Source organism: Lissotriton vulgaris, chromosome 1_1 (genome assembly GCF_964263255.1).
Source record: "Lissotriton vulgaris chromosome 1_1, aLisVul1.2, whole genome shotgun sequence".
In the NCBI taxonomy this organism is placed as follows: Eukaryota; Metazoa; Chordata; class Amphibia; order Caudata; family Salamandridae; genus Lissotriton; species Lissotriton vulgaris.
In genome coordinates, this window is record NC_141685.1 from 1129812727 (window position 1) to 1129831326 (window position 18600).

The 18600-nt window shown below is 47.1% G+C and overlaps 1 protein-coding gene across 1 annotated transcript in view; it reads right to left on the reverse strand.

The window, feature by feature from the left end:
- The window catches only part of LOC147748761 (pre-mRNA-processing factor 40 homolog B-like), a 146360-nt gene that overhangs the window by 115177 nt on the left and 12583 nt on the right, over nucleotides 1–18600 (reverse strand). The window contains exons 5-9 of the mRNA XM_086928428.1: nucleotides 17732–17975; nucleotides 17583–17610; nucleotides 15498–15698; nucleotides 2722–2836; nucleotides 2118–2182 (exon numbers count right to left, since the gene is read on the reverse strand). Of these exons, the coding sequence (XP_086784554.1) occupies nucleotides 2118–2182; nucleotides 2722–2836; nucleotides 15498–15698; nucleotides 17583–17610; nucleotides 17732–17975 (653 nt within the window). The remainder of the gene's footprint in view (nucleotides 1–2117; nucleotides 2183–2721; nucleotides 2837–15497; nucleotides 15699–17582; nucleotides 17611–17731; nucleotides 17976–18600) is intronic.

The window sequence follows — 18600 nt, forward strand, 5'->3', positions numbered from 1 at the left end:
CACGATGCTGCACTTTAAATAAATATGGATTTTGGGAATAGCACAGTTTGCTGAGAACTTTTTTCCTGGTATCTCGAGGGGAGTGCATTTTACGTAGCGCTGCTACGTTTTGTGGACCTGCATATATATATATATATATATATATATATACTAGCAGCCCGTCCAGACGTTGTCCGGGCATAAAAAGAGAATGTGTTAAATGCTTACGTAACTTACTTTTCGAGTTTTAAGTTAACGCTGAATCCCGAACCTGTGTTTCCGTTGCAGCGATCGTGGCGAAGGCTAATGTCAGTGGGCATGATGCAGGCGGCGTGTGACGTTGTCAGGGTGCGTCGAACGCTATTCTTTGGGTGCGTGATGCAGGCGGCGTGTGACGTTGTCAGGGTGCGTTGAACACTATTCTCAGGGGGCGTGATGCAGGCGGCTAACAGCTATTGTCATACGGCTATATGATTGACGGCCACATTGATTGATTGTATCCCGCGGCAATGGTCCACCATAAGGCCCCCAACGCCCACGACGTCGCCCACTGTAGTGAAGGTTGAGCTCGATGAGACGGCACACGCCACGCCCCCAATGACGCCCATGACACGGCCACTGTAGTTTCTAACATAACGCTACGACGCCCACGACACGCCCAATGTAGTGAAGGTGGCAAACTTTCAGCTCGATGAGACGGCACACGCCACGCCCCCCATTGACGCCCACTCACAGAAGGGACTACTTTCGGGGACTACTTTACCCCCCTATGTTATGTTACCTTTCTAATGTATATGGTGGCCAGATGTATAGCCTATGTCCATCTCCTGGAACTCCCCTTTACAACGCTGTATTGGGTGTTATGATTGGTGCTGTACTTCTGGAGTTTACCCGCCTCAAAGGTTCACAGTTCTCTCTTTATAATAGTAGTATAGATATATAAATGTCTGATATTCAGAAGAGCGTGTTCTATACACATCATGATTATAAAATGGGGATTTACACACTCTGGGATTACAAAGAATTTTACACACTCGGAGATACAGGATAATAGAAGGGAAAGCTACAAACCATGATAACATAAAGGAATGTTACACATTCAGGGATAAAAAAAGTTACAAAGTCAGAGGGACTAGATGTTTGGGTTGCATACTTTCTACTACCAAAAGGCAAGAACTAAACACTTATCAGTAAAAGAAGAGAGAGTTACACATTCAAGTATTACAAAAACGAATGTTCCACACTCAAAAAATTAAAAGGAACATCACAAAATCAGTGAAACCTGAAGGGATACACACCTGGGGATAAAAGAAAGAAATACCATACAGTCTGTAACGCAACAGAAGAGAGGCATACACACTCAGTGATAAAAGAAGATATAGTTAAACTCAATCATAATAAAGAAGAACATTCCACACTCAACAGCAGAGGAAGAAATATTACACACCTACTGATAACAGAAAGGAATGTTATGTACTCGGAGATAACAAACAAGAACGCTACGCACCCAGTACTGACAGAATCAAATGTTACACATTCAGTGATAAAAGAAGGAAACACTAAATAATCAATGATAACATAAGAGAATACCACACTCACTCACTGAAGTAACACGCGGAGTCACAACAGAAGAAGCGTTACACAATCCATAATCATGTTACATAGTCATACTTACACAGTGACACGCCACCAAGCATTCAATGAAATTGTTAATATTTTACAAGAATCTAATTAGTCTGTAGATATATTTTGTTATATCCTTGGGCTAGGAGCATCTCTGGACTCCAGTAGTAGGAACACATTACCTGCGACTGGGGTAGTTTTCAAACAGTGCTTCTGCAGTTCACCTCAACAAGTTTCTCGGCATGTTCTTGGTTGTAGAGGGGACTGATGTGGTGGTGGAATGTTGCATTATAGTGAATTCAGCCTAGATGCAGTAAGTTAAAATAACTTTCCCAAGATCAAAATGTTTGCGTGGGGAGCTGAGATACACACCCATAATCAACTAATTCCCACTCCACAGTCTCAACCAGCAGGCCAACCTTTCCTCTGGCCCTAATGAGGTTGTGATCCTCACTGATTTCACCTGGGATCCGTCCGCCATCTAAAGAATCCCATCGTGCCCTATCGGTGCCCACCTGTATCGAGGATCATTAATTATCATCTTCATTGCTTGTTCCCATGATGCATTGGAAAGAACACCCTGCAATAAAACATCTCAGTGAAGATGAATCCTCCATTGCATTGTTTTCAAGACAGTCCCCGCAGCGGGCGCATTAAGTTAATGGTGGGACGCTCTACCTCACTGTATGGCCAACATGCAGCGCTTACCCTGGCCACCCACGCACTGCCCTTTGTGACTGGGCCTATGTCAGTGCTCAGCCGGACAAGGGCCACACCTTCACAAGTTTAGACCATGGAGAGGATGGCACCAGTACTCAACAGTAAAAACGCATGCAGCGGCCTCACGTGGGAATCTGAAAGCCTTCTTTCAAAGCACCCCTCTTATCCATCCCACATTCCCCTTCTCTAGTCTGACTGTGGGCACGGATGCATGAGCAGGGGGTTCATAGATAATGCATGTCAGGTATCCTGCTAGGCTTAACACCTTGCTCCTATTCCTGTTCTCAGCCCTCCTGCTCTCACTCATCTCACGCAAAGCTCAAACATCCCCTGATCAGGTCTTTATCCTGAACAAACAATCCCTCTCAAGCAATCCCACTGAGCCCTCTGTAAACATACCATATCTTTCAGGAGCTCCTTAAAAGATTGCTTTGCTTCCTCTTTGGTGCTCCAGCTATATGATTTCCGGTCGGTTTCCAGGATCTCCTCATCTTCTCTCTTCTCGCCGGCATCGCTGCTGGAGACAGAAATATAAGTGAGCCTTTCTGTGGCCAACATTTGAAAGTCTGCTAACTTACCATGTTACTAAGTGATGTGGCTTCACATACACAGATCCACCCACCTAGCACAGGGCACATATAGTTACCTGTAGGACTGAAATACTTCCTGACCAAGAGAAGGAGTAATGGTAACTATGTTTATGCCACAGTGGGCCAGCACAACCCACTACTGGCTGAAACATATTTATGCACAGGAAAGAGCCACACACTGCGACAATCAACTGAGGAAGCCAGTTGGAAGCTAAATTGTACCCTAAAAATAGGCAATGACAAGGTAACTCAACTACTAGAGCATGGGTACTCTCAAACATTTTCTCGGGGGCAAAAATGTACAGTTTGGAGTGCGCCCGAGGTGCTCGTCGATGCCGTGGCATCACCAGGGAGTACGGGTAGGATGGGGGATTATCCCGACAGAAAAGAAAAAAACCTTTTAAAAGATTACTAGAAAATGCTTTCTTTAAAATCTTTTTTTTTGCGCATTTTTCAGAAGTTTATGTTGCAGGGTACGTTATACTGTATGTAATACATTTATAAACTAATGCCATTCATATTCACAGCGCTTACTGTCACTGGAAGGGACTTGTAGCATTATATGTGCACATCACTTTTCTACAGTGCACTAACCACAATGCATCTCAGTGACCCTGTGGTTATACACATACACGTGTGCATTCAGTAGTGATTGCATTAACTAAATCAGCTTTCCTACCAAAATCTTGCATTTCCACAGATATGTTTCACCTGCTTCTTAATTGAGGTATTTGCATTATATTTTATATTCAGGTACTGCACAAAGGATGTGCCTTTCCAACATCGTTTATTTTTTATTTTTATTCTAGGCTTTTTTTCTACAATGATTAATGCTTGCTCTATGAGCAGGGCAGCCCTGCTGATAAAACATGCTGAACTGACTATAGAAACTATAGAAACAAAGCCCTCAACGTCATTACGGTGTTGCTAAGCTACCAGAAAAAGTCAGCAACGGATCTGGAGTATTTTTCTTTCTTGGTAACAGTAGCAGCCAGTCCCCTGCAAAGTGGGGGGAGGGGCAGGCCGGAGGAGGGAGATGGGGGGTGGGGGAGGAGGGAATAATAATTTCAAAAAGCTAACTGATCGTCATGCCGTCCACTGCATTGCACCCTTCCGTCATCTGGGCAATGTCTCCCGGAGTGCAATGCGGCCAATCATGACGCTACACGAAAGTAGCGTCAGGATTGGCCTGAGAGCTGGGACACGCTTGCAGGCAGACTGGAAGCCTGTGCCTGCTTTCTCTAGCCCCAGAAACACAGCTAGGAAAGGAGAACGCTTCACTGTGCATGAGGGTTTGGCCGGCCTCAGATGTCGGCCAAACCCTCATGCGCAGAGATGGGAGTGCACTACCGCTCCCCCACCGCAGTGTCATCCCCTGGACCCACCCCCAAGACTCGTCAGAGTCCTGGGGTGGGTCCATGGGAATTTAAATAAAACAATAATAAAACGGGTTTAAAGCCCCTTTTATTATCGTTCTATTTGCGCATGGTGGCAGGGGCGGCGTTTCTCCGCCCTAATGGAGGAGTCGCTGCTGCTTGCTTCACCAGAAGATTACCAGGCCACAAGAAAAAGTCACCCGGGCCGCAGGCATGCCCCCGGCCATACTTTGAGTACCATTGCTCTAGAGTATTAACTAAGAAGAACACCATCAAAAGGGATAGGAAGTAGAAGTTACTGACCCTTTGTAATGCTGTGTCTGATGGATATGCTATCTAACCGCAAATTCCCCACCATTAGAATATTCGCTGCCAGACTGGATTTGGAGTACATAACAAACAGCATTGCTAGGGCATGCCGTTAGGTGGCACTGTGAGGCTCCGTGTTGACATCATTCCTCTCCAGAAGTGATGCTCTTGCTGCATATAAGAGCCACCCCTGCACGTCAACATCACTTTCTTTCTTGACCTTGTCCATGCCATTGGACATGAAGCCCAACAATAATCAGAGGTAGCAATGTGCAGATCTTTAATTTGGGACCTTTTTGGATTGGAAAAATAGACTATTCCACAGAAGGGGAAGAAGTGAGAGCAGTGAGGAATCTGCAGTTAGATACAGTATTAATCAGACAGAGTGTAACTGAAGGCAAGTAACTTGTTTTTTTGATGAATACTTCTAATTGTTGATTCCGTGCCTTTAGAATATATGCCGAAGCAGTACGCCCCAAAGTGTAGGGTCTGTGAAATGGATCTGTTTAAAAAGTACTGAAGGACCGAGCAGGTGGAATGCCCTTCCCATTGGACCTGGCTGTCAAGGCTGTGGTGCTTCATGAACAAGTGCAATCATACCCTAGTCTCTGCCTGACAGAAATTGAGATCAATCTCTATGCATGCCAACGCAGTGGTAGCAGACTTCGGCCTGGTGGAATGGGCTGTCAGTCCTTCTGGAGGCTGATGCTTAGCAGATCTTATGCGGAGGACTATCCACCTTGACATACTCCTTTTCTGCACTGCCTTGCCATTCTTTGCCCAGAGAACTCCACAAAAAGTTGATCATCCACCCGATGGACTTTGATGCAAGTGATGTAAAAGCTCAAGACACTTTTCAGGGTCAACCAATGGAATCTCTCTTCCTCTGTCTAGGGGTGAGGCCGGGCAAAGAACGTAAAGAAAGAGATGGGTTGCCCAATGTGAAAAGAAGTCCTGACCTTCTGCAAACAGGCCTCCATAGTCCTCAACAATACTTTATCTGGGGAAAAAGTTGGTGCAAGGCGGCTGCAATGAGAGAATCTGGAGTTCACATGCACAGCAAGCTGAAGTTATCACAACAAGGAATACAGTCTTCAGAGTCAGGAGGCATCGTAAGCAGCTGTGCATCAGCTCAAAGAGAGTGCTCATGAAGAAACTGAAGACCAAACTGAAATCCCACTGTGGCAGCACAAAGGGTCCGGGGGAAAACATGTGTCTAGACTTTTAGAAATCTCCTCACAACAAATGATTTGAACAAGGACAGTTGGTCTGGCGAATGCAAAAAGGCCGAAAGGACAGACAAATAATCTTTAATGGTGCACACTGCAATCCTTCCTGGGCCAGAAGTAAAACAGACAACAAGACATTCAACAGTTTGACCTGTAACATGTCTGTATTGCTGTGGCCACACCAGACCACAAACTTGTCCCAGAGTTGACAGACTTTGTAGTAGAATGCCTGGCAGCAAGGTGAAATCCACAACTTTGAGAGGAAGATCGAATGCAGTCAACTGCCGCCGCTCAATCTCCATGCCTGGAGGTGCAGATTGCATGGGTTTGAGTGAAGGACCCTGCCCTGCCGCTGTGACAAGAGATCCTCCTAAAGGGGCAAGCTGATCAGAGGACAAATGCTAATGCCCAGACGTTCCAGGCTCCACACTTTCCTTGCCCAATTGGAAGCCACTAAGATGGCTTGGACCTGGTCGTTCCTGATTTTTTTCTTTTTCAGAACTCTGGACAGAAGAGGTAAGAGCGAGAATCTGGAATGCTCCTGAGAGCGTCTTCTTGGAATCTCTAGTGCGCAAAATATTTGACACTGCATGTTCTCTAAGCTGGTGTTAAGATCTAGCCAAGGCACTCCCTCTGGAAGACGCCACCTCGGGATGTAACCACCATCGGGAGTCCACCAGGAGCCGCCGGCTGAGTTCATCCATCCTGTTATTCAAAGGTCCCACCAGGTGGTTCATGACCAGGGACATGTCCTGAAGCTCTAGCCAGTTCCAGGACGAAGTGCCTCTTGGCACTGGATCCAGGACACCACCCTACCCTGCTTGTTGCAGTACCACATGGTGGGGGTACTGTCTGAGAGAACCTGAACCAGCCCATCCTTCCTTTGATGGCTGGTAGGAACGATTTAAGCACTAGGTGAATGGCCTGTAAATGCAACGGGTTGGTGTGGAGATTGTCTCCTCTAGAGAACAGTGTCCTCTGATCTCTCCCTCTCCCATGACTTCCCCAAGCCAGCAATTGACGCACCCTTCACCACTGACAACTCTGGATGGGGGAAGGGAAGGGGCCTGTTGCTGATCCAATTGCAGTCAAGCAGCTACCACTGTAAGTCTTTAGCACTTTTCTTCCAAAACCTGAATGGAATCAGACAGGTTCACTTGGTGCTGGGCCTTCAACTGCACAGCCCTCATATGCCACCTTGCATAGTCGACGAGCAGGATGCAGGGGGCCAAGAGGCCCATAAGCCTCAGAGCAACTCTCACTGACACCCAGGACAAAGGATTAAACATGGTTATCATAGTCCTGGACTTGTTGTGATGGAGGCAAGTGAGCACAGCAAACTGAAAATACGCCTGACTCACCTTGAACTGCAAGTAGTGTCTGTGGGACTGCAGAATGGATGCATGAAAACAGGCATCTTACAGGAACAAAGCCACTATCTAGTCATCCGGATCCAGGCAGACAGAACCTGGGTCAATGTGAGCATCTTGAATTTGTCCTTCCGCAAGAAGACTTTCAGTGGTGGAGATCTAAAATAGGACGAAAATGTCAAGTCGTTCTTCGGTACAAGGAAATAGTGGAAGTAACAGCCAGTCCCTATTTTGAGGGACAGAACCACCTTCTATGGCTCCGTCAGAAAAAAGAGTTTGAACCTCTTGAAAAAAGATGGTCAGGTGCTCCTCTGATGTTGTCAGAAAATGTGGCCGGTAGGAAAGGAATGGTAGAGAATAGCCTCATTGAACTATCTGAAAGACCCACCTCTCGGATGTTAAATTTTGCCACCCTTGTAGGAAATGTCTGATCCTGCCTCCCACAGGGTGGTTGTGAGCCCCTAAGGACAAACTAAAGAAGCTTGCTAGCTGATAATGCAGGGGAAAAGGACGGGGAAGTTTGCTGCCCCTGGTGGCCTGGACGGACATTGTCTCCTTGAAAGTGGCAAAATTGCCTAGGGCACTGTCTTGCTGGAGTAGAAAAGCCTAAGGAATTTGTTGTGGCCCAGCTTTCTTTGAAGCGTTCCAGTGCTGAATCAGCCTTCATACCAAAAAGGCAAGATCTGTCTGATGGCATATCCATCAAAAAGGCCTGCGAGTTATCAGAGAAGTCAGTGTATCTCATCTAAGCAAGACATCAAAGCACTTTGTTAGTGCCGACTCCTGCCCAAGAAGTTGGTGGTGTCCAGACCAGAATGGATAATATATTTGGCTGCATCCTGACCATCCTGTATGGTTTCAGCCAGGTTGTCCCTAGACTCCTCAGGAACTGCCAGCAAGATCTCATAAACCAAGTCCTATAAAGCATGGAAAAATCTCCCTAGCAGACAGCTGGCATTGACTGACAGGATGTCTATGCTGGCTGACGAATGCATCCGTTTTGCGAATGCTTAGTTTGTCTTCAACTATCTGTCTGAGGAAGTTTTAGGAAATGAATTGAGATTCAACCAGCTGGTGGAAGCTTGAACCACCGCACTTTCTGGAGTAGGGTGCTATGTCAAGAAGTCACAGTCACCTGACACCTGCCTGTGGCGTCTAGGCAACCTGCCTGGTCAACGAGGAACAAGGCTTAGACCATATGCCCATTAAGGTGTCAGTCCGGGCTTCATTGAATGGTAGTAAAGGCTCTAAGGAAATGTGTCTAGGTTGCAAAACTTATGTTAACGCTTTAGTTTTAACTTCTATAGTTGGCTGCTATATGTTTAATATCTCAACTGCCTGTTTCATCACCCCCAGCAAAGGAGGGACTCTCTTCCTTTGATGGCCCAGGAGGAGAAAAAAAACAGTTTGTGAGGACCTGTTCAACCTACTGGCCTTCTACAAGTGTAGCGATTATATAAGGCTTCACCGTCACTTCCTGTGACGGAATTAAGTCAACACGGACCACACATGAACAGTTCTGTTAAATATTCTGTAGCCAGTCTGGCTACTGAGGACATTATAGAAGTCCGGAATTTGCAGTTAGAAGTATCCATCCGATGGAAGGACTTAATAAGAGGATACCTGCCTGGATTATTCCCTGCCAAAAGGACCTCCAAACAAACATAGTTAACAGTAAGATATCCCTTATAATACTTACTTCCAAAAGCATTACCAAAAGGACTTTAAATTAAAGGAATTATCTGATAGAGACTTCTAGCTGCAGATTCCCTGCCGTAGAATTATCCCGAGTTGTCAGATTGGATCCGGAAAACGTTTGTGAGTAGTACCCCTGCGAGCTGGTAGGTGGCATCATTCAGCTCCGCTTGGTGTCATTGGCATCATCTGCACAGGAAGTGACATTTGCGGTACCTATAGAGGTGCCATCCAGGTGCGCTGACATCAGTTCTTTTCTTTCCACACTAGCCAGCGTGGGTCTGGGAAGAGATACTCCTTAGTCACTTTTGACTAGTTTTTAAAAATGTTTTAGTGAAGTCTTTTTTTAGGTTTACTTCCTGGTGCGGCAGAAATGTCATTATAGAAGCCGGCTCCAAGCCCTGTTGCGCCTGTCACCGACTGATGTTAGTGATGGACCCACACCTTGTATGCCTCTAGTGCCCCGAGCAGGACCACGACCCGAAGAACTGCCCTGGGAGCGACCCTTCAAGCTTATTGTGGCTCGACATTGACCGCCACGACAAGCAAGGTCCCGGTCCAGAGAAAGGTCATGGAGCCCAAGGTCATAGTCGTACTCCAAGTCATCGAGCCACTCGGGTACGTCCAAGTCCCACAAAAAGAAAAAGAAGCCAAAGCGTGCTTCGACTTCACTTCGGCCAACGAGATGAGTGAGTGCGAAGCGTGACTCAGTGATTAAGCCAGTGCCTAGATAAGCTACTCGCCTCACCGATTTTCCGGGAGCCGGGGCGACCGCAGCCCAATTGAAAGAGTTTTATGAAGCCATGCGCCTTATCTTTATTATCTTTAGGCAGCCTGTTCTCTCTGGCACTCCTTTGGGCCCCGTGGATTCTGGAGGGGCCTCTACTAGATCTAATCCGGCAGCTCCAGTGACAGTCGGGCCCCAAGGATCCACAGATAGATCTGGATCGCCACCAGTTGTATCACCTCAACCTTCTCCGACAGTAATGAGGCCAATGTTCCCAGAACACACGGGCAGTGCCATCCCCATACTCATACCTGACACAGAGCCAGAGGGGCAACGTCCGGCACCGACTGGAGCCATTCCTTCCGGGCCAAAGCCTGAGCCCTGTTCTTATGGGCTAGGACTTGGTCACAAACTGGAGGAGTCGCTGGGATCTGTGAAGATCTATATGAAGCCGGTAGACTAGATACTTTTACAGATACTAGGGTGCATTCTCCCTCTACCGTGGCTACAGAGGAGGGAGCATCCTTTGCAATGATGGTGCGGTAGGCAGCTGAGGTACTGGGCCTTAGCTTGCCGTCAGTGGCAGTCAAGACTAATGTCTTGACGGAAGTGCTTCAGCTGGGAGTGTCCCCATCAGAACTGCTTTTCCCTTTCAATGAGGCACTTACTGACATATTGCTTGCGACTTCGTCCTAGCCCAACACAGGGGTTCCTGTGAACAGGATAATTGCCCGAAGTCACCACCCTCTTCCTGGGGGCGGATATTTCCTATGTCAACACCCTAACCCATAGAGGTTGGTAGTTCAAGCCTTAACATCCTATGTAAATCCTGGCGCAATTTCTACTGCACCCCTGGACAGGGAATTCAAGAGGCTGCACAATCTTGGAAAAAATATGTTTTCTTCTACCAGCTTGGCATTGCGATCTGTCAACAACAGCATGCCTTTTGGGCCGCTATTCCCACACCCTATGAGATACGGTTGTGCAGGTGTTGCCAACAGTCTTGAAGGAGGCCCTTGCTCTCCCAGGCTGTTGCTAATGGGAGGGATACAAGGCAGATTCGGCTCTGGAGCGCTTTACAGACAGCAGGGCGACCACCAGGTGCTTGGGTCTTTTAATGGCCCCTCGTCGCCCACAATCCACCTTTTGTTGCCATGGAAGGGGCATACAACTGTGTCTTTACTTGCCCAGCCAGCACAGCACACAAGCTTTCCAGCGTCTGTGTGGCTGCTGATGTGGTTCCTACCGGCACTGTGGGTCGAGTGGCAAGCAGTCGGGTCAGTCCACCAACCGTCCCAGCAGCTGCAGCCTCCAAACCCTCCTAGCCTGCCTGTTTACCATCATGAGCATCAGTGGGCAGCAGGATTCACCATCACATGCCCTGCTTGCAGTCCATAACACCGGACAGATGTGTTTTGCAGATTGTCTGTATGGGGTACTCCCTTCCCTTCAAGACTACCCTCCCCCATGCCACCTACTTATGACAGGACCACCTATCTCTTCTCCACCAGGAAGTGGTGGCTCTTTTGGCCATAGGTGCCATAGAGAGAGTGGGGAGGGACGAAGTAGGTCATGGCTCCTATTTCCGCTACTTTCTGGTGCCTGAGAAGGATGGAGGACTTCATCCTCCTCCCAACCTGCACTCTCTCAAATTCTTCCTGAAGAAGGAGAAATTCAAGATACTCATTCTTGCTCAGGTCCTATCTGCCCTGAACCCTGGAGACTGTATGGTGGCGTTGGACTTGCAAGACGCATACATCCACATTCCTGTTCTGCCTGCCCAGAGGCGCTACCTGTGGTTCACGGTGGGCCATGAGCATTTTGAGTTCGCTGTGCTCCCTTATGGACTCACTAGCGCCCCTCAGGAGTTTACCAGGGTGATGGTAGTGGTTGCAGTTCATTTGTGGCGATCTGGGGTGCCAATCTTCCCCTATCTTGATGGCTGGCTGTTGAAGGATGGCTTGCCAGGCTGTCTCTCCCACCTCCAGACTATGGTGGACCTCTTGCATTTGCTGGGATTCACTATCAACATGCAGAAGTCACACCTGACTCCCTCTAAGATGCTCCCCTTCATCTGAGCTGTTCTAGGCACAGTGCAGTTTCTGGCCTATCCTCCAGAACGGCAAGTCCAGAATATTCAGGCTATGATACCGATGTTTCAGCCTCTATCCTGGATTTCAGTGAGACTGATTCTGAGGCTGCTGGTCCTCATGGCCTTCTGCATCATGCTTGTGACACATGTCTTTGGCATATGTGGGCTCTGCAGTGGGACTTGAAGTTCCAGTGGGCACAGCCATCAGGGGAATCTCTCCGATATGATCCAGATCGAGAGGGAACTGCAAAGGACCGGCAGTAGTGGCTTCTGACCCACGACTGGGTCAGTGGCAAACCCTTCCCCCTTCCGCAACCAGATCTGACAGTAGTGACGGATGAGTCAAACCTGGGACTGGGTTGCCATCTGGGAGATGTGGTGATCAGAACACTATGGTCTCCAGCGGAATCCGGACTCCATATTATCCCGTTGGAGCTTTGAGTGATCTGATTGGCATTAAAAGCTTTTCTACCCTCCATCCAAGAAAGGCTAGTGCATGTGTTCACAAGCAACACCCCCACCATGTGGTACTGTAACAAGCAGGGTGGTGGGGTCATGGACCCTTTGTCAAGAGGCCCTGCATCTATGGACATGGCTAGAACAGCAGGGCATATCCCTGATGGTTCAACATCTGGACGATTCTCTGAGCGTCAGAGCAGACAAACTCAGCCAAAGATGCCTAGTGGATCACAAATGGCGTCTCAATCCAGAGGTGGTGCAAGGTCTCTTTCAGCAGAGGGGAAAGCCTGGGTTAGATCTGTTTGCCACCGATAAGAAAGTGCAATGTAAGTCAGCGAGCTGGAGTTTCCAAGGCGGCTCTTGCTCTGAGACACTTTTCATCTCAAGTGGAGCTCTGGCCTCCTGCACGCCTTTCCACCCATACTACTCCTGCCCAGAGGTCTCATGAAGGTCAGAAACGCCCTGTCCCAAGTTTTGCTTGTGGCTCCAGATTAGGTACGGAGAGTCTGGTATCCCGAGATGTTGAGCATGGCCATCGGTACTCTGTTCAGGCTGCCCCTTCGGGAGGGTATTCCGTTGCAGCAGTAGGGGAGGGCTCTCCACCGGAACCTGTCAATGCTCTGCCTTCTAGTGTGGATATTGAGTGGCTACATTTGACAGCTTTTGACTTTCCGCCCGAAGTCTATAATGTTATCTTGGCATTCAGGCGTCCCTCTGCCAAGATTGTTTACGCCTGCCACTGGGCAAAATTTGTGGCATGGTGTACAGAAAGAATTGTTGATCACCTTCCTGCCCCCCCTTTCTCAGGTTCTTCTGTTTGTTCTTTCCCTTGCCCAACAGGGTTGTGCTCTGTGCATTGTGAAGGGATACCTTTCTGCAATCTCTGCTTTACTTTAGTTACCTGATCAACCTTCCCTTTTCCAATCCCCTATTGTACATAGGTTTTTGAAAGGTTTGCAACATATTTTCATTTCTTTATTCCCCAGTGGGGCTTCAATCTTGTCCTCACTTTCCTTATGCGGACTCCCTTTAAGTCTCTGCACAATTGTCCAGTCAGGTTCCTTACTATGAAGATGGCCTTTCTCATGGCAGTAGCATCTGCTCGGACGGTCAGTCAGCTTCAGGCCTTGTTATCCAAGCCTCCTTTTCTTTAGATCTAATCAGTCAAACTGGTGCTTCGTATGAGAGCTTCCTTTCTTTCAAAAGTGGCCACTCCATTTCACATTGGCCAAATTATCACTCTTCCAACTTTTTACACTCCGCCTCATCCCTTCAAGGAAGAGGAGCAACTTCACCATCTGGACCTCAAAAGAACATTGTCGTTCTACCTGGACCGCACAAGAGAGTTCCGGGGGGATGACCAACTCTTTGTAGGGTATGTCGGAGCAAAGAAAGGATGGGCGGTGCAGAAGTGGACCATCTCGTGATGGATCCTACTAAGAATCAAAATCTGCTATGCATTGGCTAAGTAGTAACACCCTGAGGGTTTGTGTGCTCATTCCACCAGAGCTAAAGCTGCAACCACTGCGTTAGCTCATGGAGTTCCTGTCAAGTAATGTGGGCTTACCTGCACATGTTTACCAAACACTCCTGTCTGGACAGTCAGGTCCTTAGGGATTGGCACTTTGTCCATTTGGTCCTACAGGACTCTGTCATATGAAATAGGACTGCAGACCCACCTCCGAGGAGGTAAAGCTTGGACATCTATTCTAAGGTAAGGAATCTGAGGCTAGAAGTCTCAGTCAGATGAGCAAGTTACTTACCTTCAGTAACGCCTTATCTGGTAGAGACTGTCTAGCCACAGATTCCTTTCTTACCGACTCACCCATCCTCCCCGCTCTACGAATGGATTTCTAGTGACAGGGATTTTCCCTTTCCGAGCCCTAGTTTTTCACACCAGTGGTTAGTGTTCTTTGTAGCTCTGTGCTTCTGGAGTGGAAAGTTGTGAAAAGCAACTGACGACTGTTCGCCTGGGTGGCACCTATATATCACTGCGAACATCTTTTCCAGCGAGGAAGATGCCAGTAATGCCATGTGGAGCTGAACGACGCCACCTACCAACGCACAGGGGTATTGCTTGTGAACAATTTCCAGATCCAGTCTGATGAAAAAATAATAAAAAACAAAGGAAAAACATACCTAGTGTTCACCATCGCCCTCTTCAGCCGCCGCCTCTCCTCCAGCAGCAACCAGGAAGCACACAGCCTCCCAGAATCCCTTGACCGATCACAAGGCTGCCTTACAGCAGCGTTGTGATTGGGTTGAGCCGTGTGGTTCGGTGCTCAGGGAGAGACTGGGAGGCTGGGTATGTTCTCCACCCAGGCTGTACAATACAGCCTGTGAAGAACATAAAAAGTGTGCATGATGGTTTGGTCGTCCCGAGACGGCCATCCTAGCTGTCATGCGCACTTAAGGTGCAGCCACTACTCCTCCTCCAGCCTCGACGTGAGAGGAGGCCGGCCCCACCCCAATAACCTGGCTGCACTGCAGTGTAACTGCAACACTAAAAATTAAAATTATAATAATGGACGTTCCGTTATTATCATTTTATTTTAACTTTGCACATCTTTAAAGCTGTAGGGCGACGCTTCTCCACCTTAGCGGAGGAGACACCTCTGCTGACGGGTTGTGGGGCATGTACTTATGTGCATAAATTCAAATACTAGCCTAAGTATGCCCAGAAAGACCCAAAATTATTATACATGGAGTTAACAACCGCTTCGGCCTTTAGAAATTGTTGAGTTGATTCGACCTCTACATACAGGGCGTTTATTATATGAGATATAGAGGTCTTCATCAGAGCTGGGATTCTTATATGTATTTTTTGTTTTCTACTGTGAGGGGGAAAATTAATTACTCAAAGATGGTATCTGTGTGGTTTACAGAGTATAGTACTGCAGCCCATTATGCACAACTTCCTTTATCGTTCTCAATACATGGCTTTGGTTCTGAATTGCAAGTGCCTGCAACTATCAGAGTCTATCAAAGCAAATGTGATAGCGAGTGATGTAAATATGATACTTGCACCTTGAGGCAGTTCACCAAGAGACAAATAACTGTACAAGCCAGTAAGACGGTAAGCTCTACACTACAAAATGCCAAACTAAAGAAACCATTAATGGATGGAGCCAAAACAAAGATAACAACCGGACTACAAAGGAACATACCACTGCAACCATTACTGTAAAGAGCAGACAAGAGCTACAACAACACAGAGAATTGACAGGTGCACTGTATTGCCATTCCTAAGTGAATCTTCTTTCACAGGAGTCAGCGTTAGTCAGTGGCTCCTGACTTCCACATGTAGCCTGGACCTGGCAGTCCTCACCTGCTCGTAACCTCCTCCTGCTGGACTACCCCATCCTCCTGAGGCCCGGCGTCATCGGCCAGCTCAATGTTCACCAGCACTGGTGGCTGTGATGACAGCATCTGCATCTCTCGCTCCTCAGCTGGTGCAGCAATAACATCTGCAGCGAGTGCAGAAGGAGCGTGGGGGCTTGCAGCCAATGACGCCAAATCATGCAGCTTTCTGGGGGGGAACACAAGAGATTAGAAGGAAACTATGAGACAGCCTAGACTGTACCCTCCTGTGGGTCCTTCCCTCCCCTTCACCATAGTGTAAGTTACACAACCCACAGGGCCTTTTCTGTCCTGTACAGGCATGTACATGGGTTCTTTATATTGTACCTATGGCTGTTTTATTTCCTCTTCGTGTACAATATTGTAGTGCACATGAGCTCATCAGTGCCCTGTATTGTAAGATACCTGGCTGCACATTTGCCATATCTCACTTTCTCTAGATTGTGCAGGACATCCTTTAGCACAAACTCCCACTTTAAACTCTTCCGATGGTGGGCATTGTAATTCTCACTGCTTCTCTCGCCTAAATGCATTCTCCTGCCACTCCGCCCCAGTCTTCATCTCCTCTCACTCTCAGTTTCTCTTCTTTCTTTACCCCTTGCTCCCTTGTCCATCCTCTGCCTCCTCTCTTTGTTCCTCATTTCTTCATTCCCTTTAATTGAATTTTCTGTCTTTTCTGCCTTCTCCTCTTTTTCGTTCCAACTACCACGGAGAACTTTCTTGATTCTTAGCAGAAAACGTGAATCAGGGTGGCCCATGTTTCCAACCTTGCTCCTGAATCCTAAACTGCACGTTAAGTCAGAAATGATCTTTTCTTAATGACACTCTAATGATCAACATTCACCAGAACATTCATTCAGGTGGAAAATCTGTGCATTAGCAGTGCTGGATCATACTCACAACTGGCAGGGTTGCCTCTGTAATCACAAGTGCTCCATGTTTACAGCGGTGCTCATCTGCATACTTGTGCAGAAATTCCTGAGATGAACCTGTTACTGCTTCTCTTCTTGAGCTTTTGTGTGGGTAGCATTTCACTTTTTGTCAGCTTCTGAGTTGATGGCAACTGCTTGCTTTTGTGTTTTTCAAGTTCCGTGCTTAGCTAGTTACGTATGTAGCCAAAAGTCTTCCTCATATACTTCTGTACCTTTCCTGTATGCTCTAGTTTCACCTTGGAACACTTTTACTCTTCTCTTTATGCTTTTCTGGTAATGCTGGTTTTCCATCACAGTGTTCTGTCCAGTTTATAGATTAGCCCTAACTAGTAATCTAGCTCTCCTGGTACCCGTATTTCCAATTTTTGTGTTTATGATTGTTTATCTGTTAGTACAAAATCTCACACACATGCTCCCCTGCTCTAGAATATGAGCTGACAGAACTCACAAAGATCCAACGTGGCATTCCAGCCACTTGCTTCTGGTCTTTACAGAGTCCCTGGGTGCCACTTGTGCCCTTGTGTAAATTATGTGTGACATTTTGTATTGAGGGATTGTGCAACTGATGTTATGTACAGGAGCTACCTTAGCCACTCCCTGTTGTTGTTGAGCGTCTTATCTGTAAAGTCATTTACCAGCAGAAAACCACTGGTGGTGCTTTAATTTACCAGGGCCTTTAGTTTTCGGCCTTGTTGGTAGAACACATCTCTGTACAACTGTAGCATTATCCACTGTAAAGTGCTCCTGGATTATGTGTTTCTCTCTTTTACAGACTCCTGCAAGCCATACACTGTTCCATTTCCTGTACCATACTCGTCTCTACCTGTAACACTATCCGAATCTTTAAATATTCTGTTTGGCGCTGCTGTCCCATCTCTAACCCTAAATCATTTCTCCCAAACCGGTATAGTATCCCAGTCCCACAAGTATAGTCGTCATTCCACATGGAGCATCACTTTCTGCAGGAATATAGATTAGTCTGTGCATTCTGTCCTTCCCCAGTGCATTAGTAGCCCTACTTCAAATGCCCTGCATTATATTGGCAGGTCATTTATCTTCACCTGTGCATCCATTCTCATTCCATTCCTCTATTTCCGTTTCCTAACCTTCCCCTCACTCACCCTGTTTCATCTTCTGGCTGCATCAGATCTGTAAAAGGAATGTACACACAATGTTCAGTTTCCTTGCTCTCTGGTTTATGCAACATACACAGGTCATACATTAAACTATAATGCAAAGCAAAAAACCCGAAAGCATTATAAGGACTTACTGTTTGTGTCGGTGGTAAGGGGCTCAATGCAGAGGGTTGGGAGGTATAACTGTTCTCTTGTTTCTGTACAGCGGGCGGGGTGGAACAGTGGCTCCTGAGCTGGCTGGGTGCTGATAGCCATGGTCAGACCCTCCATGGCCTCCAGCTCCTTGGGCTTGGTCCAACGCGACTCCTTAGTCTGGGAGTTGTAGTAATAGGGTTTCCCCGTATCAGACTTGTACTCCTTCCAGGGGCATTGAGAGAGCTGCAGATTGTGAGGGGAAAGAGGGTTACTTTCTCAAGTGATAAAGATAGCACATAAAACTACTGAGACACTAAAATCAGCCATCCTCAAACTTGTTTCCATCCAAATGATCTACAGACTAATTTCTGTCATTGCTGCCTGCTTTTTACCTGCTCATGTGCTTATCCTGCTATTAAGTCTGGAGCTGGCATTTCCTGTCTCATAAGCACAGTGAGGTGGCCCTCTTGATGCTCATTCACAATCATATGGACCATGCTTTGAACGGTTCTCTCTCTCTCTCTCTCTCTCTCGGCTGCTGAATGGTCACTAACTTTTTAAATAGAACCACAAAAGAGGCACTCAGTTCAGTGAGACCTGTGGGAATGTTACAGTAGGCTCCCATGTATACAGCCTTAGTTAATTCTCTCATTGCAGCTATGCCCAATGCAATTTAATTTGTTGTATCAATGCTACGGAAACCATAACACCACAGACAAGTGTAGTGGGCAAAAAGAAGAACAAGTTACTTACCTTCAATAATGCTCTTTCTGGTGGATACTCTAACCGCAGATTCCTGACTTTGTAAATACACCCAGGTGCCAGACTCGATCACCAGATTTTTCTTAGCATTCCTCCAAAGTGTCAG